Source organism: Scyliorhinus canicula, chromosome 10, assembly GCF_902713615.1.
Source record: "Scyliorhinus canicula chromosome 10, sScyCan1.1, whole genome shotgun sequence".
Lineage (NCBI taxonomy): Eukaryota > Metazoa > Chordata > Chondrichthyes > Carcharhiniformes > Scyliorhinidae > Scyliorhinus > Scyliorhinus canicula.
Window position 1 is genome coordinate 170,495,957 of NC_052155.1, and position 16,766 is coordinate 170,512,722.

At 48.0% G+C, this 16,766-nt stretch overlaps 1 protein-coding gene across 2 annotated transcripts in view; it reads left to right on the forward strand.

The window, feature by feature from the left end:
- LOC119972771 (grainyhead-like protein 2 homolog) overlaps positions 1–16,766 on the forward strand; it is a 136,715-nt gene that overhangs the window by 36,900 nt on the left and 83,049 nt on the right. For both annotated transcript variants that reach the window (XM_038810116.1, XM_038810117.1), the window contains exon 4: positions 6,880–7,294. In XM_038810116.1, the coding sequence (XP_038666044.1) occupies positions 6,880–7,294 (415 nt within the window). The remainder of the gene's footprint in view (positions 1–6,879; positions 7,295–16,766) is intronic.

A 16,766-nucleotide genomic window follows, 5' to 3' on the forward strand; every position in this document is an offset into this window, starting at 1 on the left:
GGAGGTAAAATCATCTATCACTTGAAGCATTCATTCCCTGCACCACCGATGCACAATGGCATGGGTGTGTATCATCTACAAGATGCACTGCAGTAGTCACCAAGGCTCCTTCAATAGCAGCTTTCAAACGTGTGATCTCTACCATGTAAACCCACAAGGGTGGTAGACATATGGAAACACTAAAACCTGCAGGCTCCCCTCCAAGTAACACAGCAACCTGACTTGGAATTATACTGCCGTCCCTTCTGTGTCGCTGGGTTGAAAACATGGAACTCCCTCCCTAACATCTGGCCATCTATCTACACAATGAGAACTGCAGTGGGTCAAGAGAGAAGGTCAGCACCACCTTCTCAAGGGCAATTAGGGATAGACAATAAATGCTGGTCTTGCAGAAGGCATCCAGGTCCCATGAACAAATTAGATCAACAGCTACTTACATGTGTACCGAGCCTGTAATGTAATCAAACGTACCAAAGCACTTCTCAACAGCATTGTTGACAATGAGCAAAAGGAGGAGATATTACGTCAGATGACCAAAAGCTTAGTGAAAGGAGTTGTTTTTATTAAGTGTCCTAAAGAGAAAGAAAGCGGGGTGAAGAGGTGATGGGAAGGAATTCCATTTTGTTGAGCCGAGGCAGCTGAATGCACAGCCACCAATTTTGGGAGAAGTTGAAATCCGGAATATGCAAAATTCCAGAGTTAGAGGGACACAGCGACCTGTGAGGGTTGTGGGGCTGGAGGAGATTACAGAAGTAGGAAGAGGCAAAGCCTTTGAGGCATTTGAAAACCTGGATGAGAATTTTAAAATTCAGACGTTGAGGTTTACCCGGGAACCAGAGTAGGACAGCAAGCTGGAGGGTGATTGGTCAATGGGACTTGCTGAGAGTTAGGATATGGACAGCAGGGCTTTGGATGACCAAGTTTACGTTGGGTGGAACGTGGTTAACCAGGCAGGGGTTTGCTGGAATATTTAAGTTTAGAGGTAACAAAGCCATTAATAATCGGGCAGCATGGTGGCGCAGTGGGTTAGCCCTGCTGCCTCACGGTGCCGAGGTCTCGGGTTCGATCCCGGCCTTGGGTCACTGTCCGTGTTTGCGTGGGTTTCGGCCCCACGACCCAAAGATGTGCAAGGTAGGTGGATTGGCCATGCTAAATTGCCCCTTAATTGGAAAAAATGAATTGGGTACTTTAAATTTATTTTAAAATATATAATCTTAATAATCTTTATTGTCAGAAGTAGGCTTACATTAAGAATGCAATGAAGTTACTGTGAAAAGCCCCTCGTCGCCACATTCCAGCGCCAGTTCGGGTACACTGAGGGAGAATTCAGAATTATCTAACAGCACGTCTTTCGGGACTTGTGAGAGGAAACCGGAGCAAGTGGAGGAAACCCACATAGACATGGCTAGAGTGTGCAGACTCCGCACAGACAGTGACCCAAGCCGGGAATCAAAGCTGGGACTCTGGCGCTGTGAAGCAACTGTGCAAATGGGGTGGTTCAACATGATCTGAGATAGGGGCAAAGTTGGAAGACATTATGGAATTGGAAATAAGTGGTCTTGGTCAGAAGCTCAACCCAGGGTTAAATATGACACCAAGATTGCGAACAGACTGGTTAGTCTCAGACTGTTGCCAGGGTGAAGTTAGTAACTAAGGAACAGATTTTGGAACAGGGACCTAAAACAATGGCTTCAGTCTTCCCAACATTTAATTGGAGGAAGTTTCTGCTCACCCAGTGCTGGATGTCGGATTTACAGTTTGATAACCTCGCAACAGTGGAGGAGTAGGGAGAGGTGTGATGAGGTAGGGCTGGGTGTTACCACACTTAGCTCTGCCTATAGCATTCTGTTTCTGCTGATTAACGTGTATGTATGTGTTGTAGCTTCACTAGAATGGCACCTCACTTCTGGGTAAACCTGGCATATTCTCCTGCACTCCTCATATATGAAAACATGCCATACTTTCGGATGATGTTGCTGAGAAGCAACAGCAGGTAGTTGGGAAATAGGAGGGTGCCAAAGATAGACTCCCTACAGTGCAGAAGGAGGCTATTCAGCCCATCAGGTCTGCACTGACCCTCTGAAAATGCACTCTACCCAGGTCCACTCCCCTGCCCTATCCCCGCAATCTAACCTGCAAATCTTTGGACTGTGGGAGGAAACTGGAGCACCCGGAGGAAACCCATGCAGACACGGGGAGAAAATGCAAACTCCGCACTGTCAGTCGCCCAAAGTCAGAACTGAACCCAGATCTCTGGCCCTGTGAGGCAGCAGTGGTAACCACTGTGCCATCATGCCGCGTTGGAGATCCTTGGAGAACAGCAGGGGTAATGGTGCAAGAGATGCCAGTGTAAGTAATAGATAGGATTAGGATAAGAATTGAACCAGGTGTGAGTAGTTGCCTGAACGCCACGTTTATCATAGAATTTACAGTGCAGAAGGAGGCCATTCGGCCCATCGTGTCTGCACAGGCTCTTGGAAAAAGCACCCTACCCAAGGTCAACACCTCCACCCCATCCCCATAAACCCAGTAACCCCACCCAACACTAAGGGCAATTTTGGACCCTAAGGGCAATTTAGCATGGCCAATCCACCTAACCTGCACATCTTTGGACGTTGTTCCAGACTTGCTTTGTACCGGTGTGTTTTCCTACTGGCGTCGTGGAGAATTGGGCGTGGATGGTCGGGCCGTAGCAGGATGCAAATGAACTTGACATTTGTAATGTCAAGTTACAAACCCGCCTCCGGCGGGTTTACCAATCCACCGTGGCAGGCACCAGTGGAAGAGACCCCCCCCCCCCCCCCCCCCCGGGGCCATTGAACCTGCCAGCAGGGGCTTGGGAGAATTCTGCCCTATAAATTATTGTTGGGGGTGAGGTTGGAAGGGTTGGGAAAGAGGTGTTAAGAAGGAGGTTTACATTGAGAAAAGAAGCTGAGGGTGATATTTGCCCTCGGGATAATCCTGGAATAGTGAGCAGTTTCAACAGTCAAGAGGAGGCCTTCATAGTTTTCACATTGCAGAAGGAGGCCATTCGGCCCATTGAGTCTGCACGGCCCTTGGAAAGAACACCCTACTTAAGCCCATGGCTCCAGTAACCTCACCTACACTTTTGGACATGATGAGGCAATTTAGCATGGCCAATCCACCTAACCCACACATCTTTTGGACTGTGGGAGGAAACCGGAGCACCCGGACGAAACCCATGCAGGCATGGGGAGAACGTGCAGACTCCACACAGACAGTCACCCGAAGCCGGAATTGAACCCGGGACCCTGGAGCTGTGAGGCAGCGGTGCTAACCACTGTGCCACCCGCTCGACAGTGCTTCATGTGGTCCACTGGGATCCTTTCAAATCTGCGTCACTTTCACCTAAGGGAGAGGTGATTGAGGGTGAATGGCCAGGCTGTGAGAGTAACCGTTTTCATTGGGGGCTCGGGTAGCAAAGGCGGAGGTGAGAGTGTGATGAGCAAATCAGCAGCTGCAGAAATGTGTGTCAAAGTGTGGGTCAAAGGCCAGACAGTTAGGATTTTGGAAGTACAGCTGTAAGTGAAATGGAAAAACAGCTTTTTTGTTCCAGGGTGTATTCAGAAGGAAGTTGTGGTGAGATGTGAGAGGAGGGGTATGGCTGGTGACTAATACAAGGAGGTGATCAGAAAATGCTTTGTTCGTGATTGATAAGACCGGACTCGCCAGACCACCTGAGATGGCAAGGTCAAGGGATGGCTATGACTCTGGGTTGGAGAGCTGGCATGAAGTTAGAGATTTAGGGAGGATGAAGGAGCAGTGAACCCAGAGGGGAAAGAGAGCATGATGAGTTGAGATGGAGGTTGAAATCACTGAAAGGTAATTTGGCACAGAAGCTATGGGAGGACAGCCGTGAAAATATCTCCGAGAATGTAATAAAAATCAAATGCAAGGTAACAGCAGCAGCCTTAAGTGCGTTGCAAAGTTCCACTGGTAATGATTTCTCCAAAGTGCCCTGAGACTTAATTCTATCTTTCTGTAACTAACTAGATTCCTTCTATCATCGAGTATTTGACTCTCGAGCTATCTCCTGAGCGAGGCCACTGATTTGTTAATTTCACAGGCAATTTCAGGATTGGCTCCCAACCCCTGTAATGAAAAAAACATTCGACTTATTGGGGCAGGTTTTCTGCTTTAGCAGTCGGACGCAAGACTTAAAACTTTGAGTGAAACACAAAGAGGCTATTCATTATGGGGGGTGGGGACGACTTGCCACTCCTGTCCACCTGAATTTTGCTCTGCACTCCACCTGAGGATAGTCTTTCCCATTCAGTTGCCATTACCTTTGAAACGGAAACTGAATACCTGGAACACACTCAGCAAGTCGGGCAACATTTACGGAGACCCTTCCTCAGGACTAGCTATGGGCTTTGCAGGACACAGACCGCATGGCTCCATTTCACTTTGGAAGATTACTGGTAATAAGTCAGTATTAGGGCAGCACGGTGGCACAGTGGTCAGCACTGCTGCCTCACAGCGCCGAGGTCCCAGGTCCGGTCCCGGCTCTGGGTCACTGTCCGTGTGGAGTTTGCACATTCTCCCCATGTCATTGTGGGTTTCGCCCCCACAACCCAAAGATGTGCAAGGTAGGTGTATTGACCACGCTAAATTGCCCCTTAATTCGAAAAAAGTGGGTACTCTAAATTTAAAGAAAAGTCAGTATTAGACTTTCGACTTCCACGAGCTCTCTTGCACATCCTACTTCATGCCGTGATCAACTGCATCCATGTCCTGTGCCACAACTCAGTCAGCTGACTGGCAGCATCTGAACTAGGGGAATTCCAGCGTCCGCCTGGTGGGTAAAGGTGTTGCCCAGAGTAACTCAATGTCCGACAAACCACGATGGACACAAGTTCGACTCCAGGTCGGTGCTGAATTGGTGTATCTCGGCTGGGGCGACAATTGGGAGTTGCAGTTCGTTATGGTGCTGGATGGGCAAAATCACTTATAGTTTCAGCTTTTAAACCAATTGACACTTAGTGAACCCTCTTTGAAAGACTTTACCAGTAATGAGGCTCACACATAAAGAATTATCATAGAATCATAGAATTTACAGTGCAGAAGGAGGCCATTCGGCCCATCGAGTCTGCACCGGCTCTTGGAAAGAGCACCCTACCCAAGCCCACACCTCCACCCTATCCCCATAACCCAGTAACCCCACCCAACATGAAGGGAAATTTTGGACACTAAAGGCAATTTTGGACAGGTAAAGCCAACCTGCAAACCTTTGGACTGTGGGAGGAAACCGGAGCACCCGGAGGAAACCCATGCACACATGGGGAGAATGTGCACACTCCGCACAGACAGTGACCCAAGCCGGGAATTGAACCTGGGATCCTGGAGCTGTGAAGCAATTGTGCTAACCACTGTGCTACCGTGCTGCGCTTGGGCCAGAATCACTTGGACCAGAAATTGGAACTGCCCTTTTTGCTCATCGTGGCAGCGATTTTATTTATCATAGTGTCAATATATAGTTATTCCTTTTATTGTTAATGTGTTTTTCTTTTCACGCTCTTTCCAGATGATGTATGGGGCTGGTTTAGCACAGGGCTAAAGAGCTGGCTTTTAAAGCAGGCCAGCAGCGCGTGTTCAATTCCCGCATCAGCCTCCCCGAACAGGCGGCGGAATGTGGCGACTAGGGGCTTTTCACAGTAACTTCATTTGAAGCCTACTTGTGACAATAAGCGATTTTCATTTCATTTTTTCATTTCTTGTTTATTGCTTGGTTGGGTATTGTCTCCTCTCTCTAGTCCAATGACGCAAGTGACCATCGTTTGTTTGAATTGGCAGCAAGTGTTGCTGGGCTGTTTGATGGCAAAGCCTGGGGCAGTTTCATAGCCAAGCCCCAGTTCAGCTTCACCCAATCTCCTGCGTGAAATTCTGGTTGGGTTGGGTTGGGGGGGGCGTGTCATTAGTTGGCCATCAGGCATGAGAGCTCTGGCCGTCATTTGTTATTGTGTACCTCCCTCACCCATGGATGCCAAGAGCCACAATTCCAATTAACTCAGCACAGACCAAGGATTGAGCCTGGGACCTTTCCGGAGCTAATTAATCAATAGCCAAGAGGAGGGAGGAAGTTAACAAGTTTGAAAAATAAACAAAGAATAGTTTGCTCATGTTCTAATTTCTAAAAGGAGTGAAGCAAATAACCTGAGAATACAAAGCTACTATGTAGAGGGATTAAGTTTCGGAGCCATGAGGTCATGTTGCAGCTGTACAAAACTCTGGTGCGGCCGCATTTGGAGTATTGCGTGCAGTTCTGGTCACCGCATTATAGGAAGGATGTGGAAGCATTGGAAAGGGTGCAGAGGAGATTTGCCAGGATGTTGCCTGGTATGGAGGGAAGATTTTATGAGGAAAGGTTGAGGGACTTAAGGCTGTTTTCATTAGAGAGAAGGTTAAGAGGGACTTAATTGAGGCATAAAAATGATCAGAGGATTAGATAGGGTGGACAGTGAGAGCCTTTTTCCTCGGATGGTGATGGCTAGCACGAGGGGACATAGCTTTAAATTGAGGGGAGATAGATATAGGACAGATGTCAGAGGTAGGTTCTTTGCTCAGAGAGTAGTAGGGGCGTGGAATGCCCTGCCTGCAACAGTAGTGGACTCGCTGACATTAAGGGCATTTAAATGGTCATTGGATAAACATATGGATGATAAGGGAATAATGTCGATGGGCTTTAGAGTGGTTTCACAGATCGGCGCAACATCGAGGGCCGAAGGGCCTGTACTGCGCTATGTTCTATGTCACTGCCACTTCACCTTCACTATGTCTAAGTGACGTTTTTTTCTTTGAATCCGTCTCCAAAGCTCTCGTTCTCACAGCATTTTTCTCCCCTGTGTTTTCATTTATCAGGAGTTGCCTTGCATCATCGGATCATCAGAATGACCTAGAAGTACATGACAATCGAGTGCAGGTCCTCAAGTCCCTCCCAGTGAACCTTTCCTTGCACCCGGAGCACTTGGATGCCTCAAAGCGGGAGGCCTACGGTGCCAATCCAACTGAGAACACTCCAGTGTCGGTGGCAGGGGTGGCGGTGGTCAGCATCAAAACGGAGGGCTACCCCACCAGCTACTCTGGGGCAATGACTCCCACTGTGCACTATAGCAGAGCTGAGAGTGATGAACAGAGAGGGGTCATCTTTGAACAGAACCTTGGCAGCAGCCAGTACGAAGTGTTCACTGTCACACACACCAACTACCTCAAAGACGACCAACGCAGCACACCCGACAGCAGCTACAGTGAAACGTTTAAGGATGGAATAGTGGAAGTAAGTTGTGATTTAAAACTAAGCAGATACGTACATCTATGTTATATCGATGAAAATATGCTTCATTCCTCAAGGATTTTGTATATTAGATACATTAAGGGGCCACACCCCCCACCACATGGCTGTGGTTGGATGCTGGTTAATCTAAAGTTTCAGGGGTATAATTGGTAGATTTTTGTTGCACAAGGGTATGTAGCAAAGGCGGTGAAATGGAATTGAGGTACAGATGAGCCATGGTATGACTGAATGGCGGAACAGGCTGGAGGGCTGAATGGTCATTAGTCCTGCCTTCCATTTTCAGTGAGAAGTTGTATCTAGGTCACGTTGGGACGGTCTTTGACATTAAATGACTGAACTAACCATATATGGTATGGGTGCAATATTCCACATGTGGAGAAATCCAGAAAATGGGCATTTTTATAAGCTGTCTTAAATGAATTTTAATTTTTAGTAAATGGGTAAAATAACAGTGACTTGTCTGGCTAGGTACTGCATTGGTGTGGCGGTGCACTGCACCAGTTACTGGCTTCACGCATTTGTCTTTTCCAGCACTTTGAGTGGTCCCAGCGACCCTTGACCCCCCCCCCCCCCCCCCCCCCCCCCGCACTCGGCTTGACTCAGCCTGACCTGGTCTGGACCGTCCAGTCTGACCCCGCCTGAATGCCTGACCCAAAAAACGGGCGAAACCCGGTGTGCACTCAGTCCGGAAGTTGCCAGTTTTGAGACACTGGGCGGGATTCTACGGTCCCCCGGCTGAGTAGTTCTCGGCCGCGCGCAGTTTGCTGGCGAGGGGATCCTAGCCTCCCGCCTCTTGTCAGTGGGATTTCCCATTGAAACTACCCCACACCACTGTGAAACCTGCTGGCAGAATGCGGTGCGCTGCCAGCGGGAAAAGTGAATCCCGATGACTGGAGAATGGAAGGTATATCAATGTCCCGCTCTCCCAGCCCCTCTCCGTTCCACAATCATTTGATTGATTGGACTGGGAAATGGGTTCTTCATGATTGTCTTTTGACCCCTGCACTTCAGTAAACATTGAATCAGGATTGGATTTGCTTTCGATTCAACATCCTTTTAACTTCTTGCCTCTGGAAGCCGCCAAAATGATACATGATTTTTGGTGTTGGTTTTAACACCCGTCCTTCCTGCTCCGAACAAAGAATCTTCCTGTCTTATCTGGTTGTTGCAAAACCTGACTGAAGAAACGCGAAGCTTGGAAAATAAAGGTTAAATTTTAAAAGGGAACTGACCACACCTCTGTGGACATATACACAGTAACCTGTGTATACTCGGCGATTCTGATTATCCGAAGCTGCAGCTTTCCAACCCCAGAGCAAGTCAGCGAAGGGCACGGATGGAAAACTGCCGTACATGGATAATAATAATAATCGCTTATTGTCACAAGTAGGCTTCAATGAAGTTACTGCAAAAAGCCCCTAGTCGCCACATTCCGGCGTCACATTTAGGGAACAAGTGGGCAAGTTTCTGGGCACATTGGGCAGATTTTTACTATCCCTGAGGTGGGACAGGAAAGGAAAGGTAGGGGGGTGAATTAGGAACTGTAGATTAGGAGGGAGTTGCATCAGGGACGTTTCCTGGGACATGGGTTGGCCGCCCACACTGCCAAGGTGGGCAGCCAATATAAATATTCAAGGGCCCAGTTCGGGTTAATTCTTCAGGCTGCTCTATACACAGACTACCATCTCCATGGAGGCGGCCTCCCTGCCTGCCTGGGTGGGTGGGTGGTGGTGGTGATGGTGGTGGAGGGGGGAGGGGAGGGGAATACTTCCGAACCAGAGGCGCCACAGATTTAAGGGCTGCGTACAGGAAAGGCTGCAGCCATAGCCCAAATACCCCCCCCCCCCACCCCCCCCCCCCGGGGAGGGCTTTTCTCCGCCATTCCGAGGGGGCTCGCACCCGCAGAACTTTCTTTTGCTTATGCCTCGGGTGCCTTTGTGATCCCCCAACCTGCCGAATCACTCGCTGGGGCTGCTGAGGCTCTACAGCCGCCAGCCACTAATTTAGCCAACAGCATTGGGAGCGGCCCAAGGATATTTGGAGCCCAAAGGTGGGAGAAAGCGGCATTACGCTATTGAGTTGGATGATCAGCCAATATCATAATGGGTGGCAGAGTGTGGTTGAGGGGCTGAATGGCCTCCTCGGGCTCCTATTTTTTTCTATGTTTCCTTCTGTGTTTCTAATTAGGAAGCAGCGTCTGGTGAAATTGGTGGGCTGACCCTGCTGCTGGCAAAGTGAGACTGGGTGCCTCATTTTATCCTGAGGTTGGGGACCTGAAGCCCAGGTTTGCCAGCAGCGGGGTCATACTGTATAAAATTATGTAAAATCATGTCCATTGTGCTTGTAGAGTCAGGAGTTTGCGCTGGATAATAGAGGTATTGAGGGGTTTTGACATGGAAGATATAGAGGGCATGATCTACCGGCCGCCTTACATCCGAAGGCTGGTACGTGCCGGGAGATTCCCCTTTCCGGGATCTACCCAGTTCGCCACGCCTCGCGAGATCTAATGCAATCTCGCAAGATGTCGCGATGTGAATCTCTCCCATTGTGGGCGGATCACCTTTGAGCAAATCTGCATATTAGAGCGAGGCAGCTAGTCTCACTCTAATATTCACTCCTTGTAATCTACCCCAAGGCGTTGGGATCTAACCCCTTTGCCTGGGAGATCGCGGGTGAGCTCTGTTCAGTGCTGGTCACAAACAGGGACAAGACGGAACAGTACTCGTGGGGGTCTCCCATGGGATCAGAGGCCACCAGGTGCTTGTCCTCTGGGCAGGGTGGCACCCATATGGATGCCATCATGGCACTGCCAACTGGCAGGGACATTGCCACACTGGCAGTTCCAAGGTGCCAAGCTGGCATCCTTCCCGTGGCGGGGATTGGGCCTGGGGTGCCTTGTGTGGGTGCCTGGTGGGGGGGGGCCTGAGGACCCTCTTATAGGTCAGTCGGGGGTTTGGGGGTCACGTTGCCGAGTCAAGAGATTGGGACACCATTTGAAAATGGCACACCGATCTCCTCCTGCACTGAAGAGTTCTGGCGAGCGAAGCTCCTTAATGCAGGAAATGGGACTAAGTGCGACCACATCGGGGAGTTCCCCGCTGAGGCCCCAAATCTATCCAAATGGGAACAGAGTCCTGTTCGATAGTGTGGGGTTTCCCAGCGCTCCGAGTGCCAGGAAACACTCAGCTAAACGTTCTCTGTTCCCATACGGGTAAACCGCACCCAGAGAAACTGTTTCTATTGGTGAAGAGATTGAGGAGCAGAGGGCACTGATTTTAGAACCCTTGGCAAAAGAAGCAATGACGCCATGAGGAAAATCCTTTTCACACGGCGAGTGGCTCCGATCTGGAATGTTCTGCCCGAGAATGTGGCAGAGGCAGGTCCAATTGAAGCAATCGAAAGGGAATTGAATCATTGCATGAAAAGGAAGAATTTTTAAGACAATGGGGAAAAGGCAGGGTAGTGACCTCCTTAGAGGGCCAGTACAAGTAAGACAGACTGAATGGCCTCCATCTGTGCTGGCACCATCTTCCATAGGTCTACATTAGGTCATTCAGTTCTGAAATAGGATGATGTGGCGATGCCGGCGTTGGACTGGGGTGATCACAGTAGGAAGTCTTACAACACCAGGTTAAAGTCCATCTGGTTTGTTTCAAATCACTAGCTTTCGGAGCACTGCTCCTTCCTCAGGTGAATGTCCTCCTGAGGTTCACCTGAGGAAGGAGCAATGCTCCGAAGGCTAGTGATTTGAAACAAACCGTACCAGCCTCCCCGAACAGGTGCCGGAATGTGGCGACTTGGCGGCTTTTCACAGTAACTTCATTTGAAGCCTACTTGTGACAATAAGCGATTTTCATTTCAAACCTTTTGGACTTTAACCTGGTGTTGTGAGACTTCTTACTGAAATAGGATGTCAGACCTGATGTGTTGGGCAAGCTGGATCTATGTGGACTGTGTTTGATGCAGTGTAGAGAGAAACAGGCTTCCAACACTTGATGAGATGCAACACGATTTTATTGAACAACTAACTATAATACATGCTTAACTGTGGGATGACAGTATGCTGACTTGACTGGAGACCTGAGGCTAACCTGACCAGACTAACTGACTACCACATGGTGTTTGTGCTAGCTGCTGCTCACGAGCTCTGACGGTCTCAGAGGCTGGATCCCGGGAGAGCGGGAAAACTGGTGCCCTCTGGCTTTATAGTGGTCGTGTCCTGTCTGGTGATTGGCTGCTGTGTTCTGTGTGTTCACTGGTCATCCTGTGTGCCAATCACTGCCTGTCTGCACACCATCATATATCCGGAGGTATATTATGACAAGACCTTTAAACTACGTTCTAGAATTAAAGTTTCTGGCAGCTAACTGTAGCAGATCAAAATCAACATTTCTATCAGCTGATCTGAAATGATTTGGGAACCAGCGACCTTCATTTGATTGGAGCAAAAGTGGATCCCACTAGAAGATTTTCTTTTGCCAAATAAGGAGCATCGCCCTTGAGACTGCTGCCTTGTTCCTGCGTCAGGAATGAAAGGCTGTTACCATAGCTAGCAATACATTGAGAAGCTAAAATGGATGTGATGGGGAGAGAGAGAGGAATAATGTTGGTGTTGGTCCTGCAAGTGAAAAATACGACACACTTACAACGGTAACGTGGAATTCAGAATGACGAGCGGTCTGGCCGGAATAAATGGAGGGAAACTCTTCCCATTGAAGGAAGGGCTGAGAAACAGAGGACACCAATCTAAGGCCAATGACGAGGGACCAAAGTTGGCATGTCGTTAGGATCTGGAGTACACGGCCTGAGAGTGTGTTTGAGGCTGAAGCTGTTACCACTTTAGAAAATTGGATAATTATCTGAAGAGACGATTTGCCGGGTTTTGGGGAAAAGGCAGAGGAGTAGGACTAGCTGGGTCGCTGTTGCAGAAAGCTAGCATGGACACGATGAGCCGAATGGCCATCTTGAATGTTGTGACCATTCTATGATAACTCCAGTTTCAGTATTTAGCAAGTTATTTGATGTAGACTGTACCTTGTCCCAGGTTCGATCCCGGCTCTGGGTTACTATCCGTGTGGAGTTTGCGCATTTTCCCCGTGTTTGCGTGGGTTTTGCCCCCACAACCCAAAGATGTGCAGGGTAGGTGGATTGGCCACGCTAAATTGCCCCTTAATTGGGAAAAAATGAATTGGCTACCTTAAATTTATGTAAGAAAAAAGAACATGTACACTAGTAACCTACCGTCCTTCCTTTAATAATTAAAATTATACAAAAAAAATACCGAATTGGGGGTCCACGGTGATATTTTAGTGGTCCACAGAGCAATTCTACTTCAGAACAATTGTTATTACTGAGAATAAAATTTTTACAGTAATCTACGCCATATTAAAATACTAAAAGTAGAAATATTCATGTAGCTATGAATTTTTTATGGCAATCAAGTAGAAGAAAAAAACTTTACATTTGACAGTGTTGTAAATTTAAAGTTACCTAGAACAAACGGAGGTGAAAATCACCCACCTTTTCTCAGGTAGCAGGCAGCGACCTTAGATGTTTGTTTTAATGATGAATATTCACCTTTCTCTCTCTCTCTCTCTCTCTCTCTCTCTCTCTCTCTCTCTCTCTCTCTCGCACTGACAAAGGTCAAAGAGAGATTATAATCTATCTAATTTACCTTGAGGGCTGAAGGGGCTCAGAACCAAAAAATGTGCATTTGCTGTGGCCCTAATTGTCCCACTAATCTCCCTTGGGATTCATAAATTTATGGATGAAGAGAATATGCCTTGCTTTGCCTGGAACGCAGTTTTCATATGTTTAATAAAGTTCATAGTTCGATTCAAACTATTTTTCTTTCAGATTTTTCATCCTAACTCAAGTTATGAATAACATTTCTTTACAGGAGACCCTCATTGAATTACAAAGTGATGAAATATTGCACGCAAAATTCAAAGATGGGAAGCATAATATATGGAAAACAAATGACACTGCTAAAAAGTACCCACTACTCTGGGATAAAGCACAGCTCTACGTTATAGCTTTTCCATCATCTTACCTTGTTGAATCAGGATTTAGTCGTGTTTTTCACTTATTATCAAAAGCTCGTAATAGACTCGACATTGTGAAAAAGGGTGATCTTCGACTATCATTGACCTCGATGGAGCCGAATATAAAAAAACTCGCTGAGCAGCATCAACCACGGGGATCTCATTGAATAAATCTGCGTTTTTTTCTTAATTACTCACTATGGGGGTCCACAAAAAAAAATTAAGAGGAAAAGGGGTCCATGGGTTAAAAAAGGTTGAGAACCACTGCTTTAATTACTTGACTTTTAGGAGAGAGGTTGGTGGATATGTGTGCCCAGCATGCACAGAGCACCCCGCATGGGACAGTCACCAGAGTTCCAATCAGGCAAGAGCTAAACACTGGGGACAGTGTTCTGCCACACAGGGACTCGAATCTGCACCTGCTGGTATCGCAAAGTGATAGCTGCAGTGTCAATGAAATTGCACTTTTGCTGGTGGGACAGTCCAGGAGACCAGTGATGAGGAGCAGAGGGGGGATTTCTCCTAACTATTCATAGAATCCCTACAGTGAAGACGGAGGCCATTTGGCCCATCAAGTCTTCACCGACCCTCCAATAGAGCACCCCACCCAGGCCCACTCCCCCTACCCCATCTTTGTAACCTAACCCGCACTGCTTTCCAGTTGAGAACCAGTAAATCTCCGGTTGTTACAATCACATCCCTTCCTCGCAATAAATCAAAACCAATAAGAAATAATTCTGTTTGCAGTTGTACTAGAGCCCAGCTTCACTTACACAGTGGCAGATCCTTTCAACTTTGTTTTGTGTGTTCTAATCGTGCAAAACATTACAAACTATGCACTATCCTGTGTAGATTTCACTAAAGTGAAGATTCTGGCTTGTTCACCAGTTGTCATCGACCTGCTCCGAGAAGATTAAAGTCCAAATTCTTATATAATTCAGAGCGCGGCAGAAATAAGAGATTTACTTAAGCGCTGAGGACCCGGGTTCAATCCCGGCCCTGGGTCACTGTCCGCGTGGAGTTTGCACATTCTCCCCGTGTCTGTGTGGGTTTCGCCCCCACAAACCAAGATGTGCAGGGTAGGTGGATTGCCCCTTAATTGGGGGGGAAAAATTAGGTACTCTAATTTATTTAAAAAAAGAAATAAGAGATTTATTCTCAACAACCAGTAATGACTAAAATGGTCAAACCCCAACAAATGTAAAACTAGCTTATCATCACTTGTCTCCCAAAGGTTTTGGTGAATGAGCTGGAGATAATACTAATCGCTTCTTGTCACAAGTTACTCTGAAAAGCCACATTCCGGCGTCTGTTCGGGGAGGCCGGTATGGGAATTGAGGCCGGCGCTTCTGGTCTTGTTCTGCATTACAAGCCAGCTGTTTAGCCCACTGTGCTAAACCAGCCCCAGATCTAATGATCAGAAGCAGAAGGGTTCCAATGCGGAGTAGTATCTCTTGCCCATTTTGTCCCCCTTGCAGCAGTTCTGGTACTGACTGATGGTACTGAAGACATTTCTACATTAGGATCAGCATCCTGGACTATAAGGAATATCCATCCTTATTCCCTTTAAAGGATGTAGGGCAGACATTGCATCATCTGGTAGAATGAATTTGCCTTTTCCCAGGCATAAAAGAGCTTAACTTCTCTGCCATTGGACCAGCGAAATGAAAATGTCTGCCTCAAGCAGGTGATGATTTGGCTTCTTTTTACATCCCCTGCCTTCCCCTAAAGGCACTGACTCATTCTGAGCTACAACTTCACAGCGCGCCATCAAATCTCTGAGCCGAATTGCTGACTGTAGCTGCCTTTTAAATCATGGACGACATTACAGCTGGCCTCACTACCTGTAACAGCCTCCCCGAGCAGGCGCCGGAATGTGGCGACTACGGGCTTTTCACAGTAACTTCATTTAAAGCCTATTTGTGACAATAAGCGATTTTCATTTCATTTCATTTTGTTGTTGCTCAGATTGAGCAATGTTTGTTTCTCTCCCTAACTCAGACTTTGATCGATATAGTTTTCCTCTATATCTACTGTAGAAGAATAGGACAGAATTTATACTGACCTGACACACAGGACACAGGCCTCCCAGAAAGTCCTGGAGAATCTGCAATCTCAGGTCGGGGGCCTGAATGGGGAGGAGGTCAGAGGCCTGGTAATGGGGATAAGAGCGCAGGCTTGGGCAGCACGGTGGCGCAGTGGTTAGCATTGCTGCCTCACGGCACCGAGTTCCCAGGTTCGATGCTGGCTCTGGGTCACTGTCCGTGTGGCGTTTGCACATTCTCCCTGTGTTTGCGTGAGTTTCGCCCCCAAGATGTGCAGGGTAGGTGGATTGGCCATGATAATAGAACATAGAACAGTACAGCACAGAACAGGCCCTCCGGCCCTCAATGTTGTGCCGAGCCATGATCACCCTACTCAAACCCACGTATCCACCCTATACCCGTAACCCAACAACCCCCCCCTTAACCTTACTTTTATTAGGACACTACGGGCAATTTAGCATGGCCAATCCACCTAACCTGCACATCTTTGGACTGTGGGAGGAAACCGGAGCACCCGGAGGAAACCCACGCACACAGGGGGAGGACGTGCAGACTCCACACAGACAGTGACCCAGCCGGGAATCGAACCTGGGACCCTGGAACTGTGAAGCATTTATGCTAACCACCATGCTACCCTGCTGCCCCTTAATTGCCCCTTAATTGGAAAAATTAATTGGTACACTAAATTAAAAAAAAAAGATTGCAGGCTTGAGAGGTGTTCATAGAGTCATAGAATCCCGACAGTGCAGAAGGAGACCATTCAGCCCATCGAGTCTGCACCAACCCTCTGAAAGAGCACCCTACCTAAGCCCCCTCCTCGCTCTATCGCCATAACCCTACCTAACCCTTTGGACACTAAGGGGCAATTTATCACAGCCAATCCACCTAACTTGCACATCTTTGGACTGTGAGTAGAAACCGGAGCATCCACACAGAAAGTTACCCGAGGCTGGAATTGAACCCGGGTCCTCAGCGCTGTGAGGCAGCAGTGCCAACCACTGTGCCACCCGGTCGTGGAGGGTCTCCCAAACATGGAGATTTTTCTGGAAGGCACTTGGATCCTGGAGGTAAGGATGAAGGGACTTGCTTCCTGAATGGACATCCCGTAACAGCCTCCCCAAACAGGCGCCGGAATGTGGCGACTAGGGGCTTTTCACAGTAACTTCATTGAAGCCAACTCCTGACAATAAGCGATTTTCACTTTCACTTTCACTTCACCTCGAGGAAGGTGTCAGGTTTGCCAGTGTACGGGGAAACCTGGCTGACAGCAACTAAAGTTGAAAACCTGCATGACAATGAGGCTCACAGCTTCCTTGAAGGAGATTAGCTGCCCACCTAACGTCTGGCCTCGGCTAAAGCTGTAAA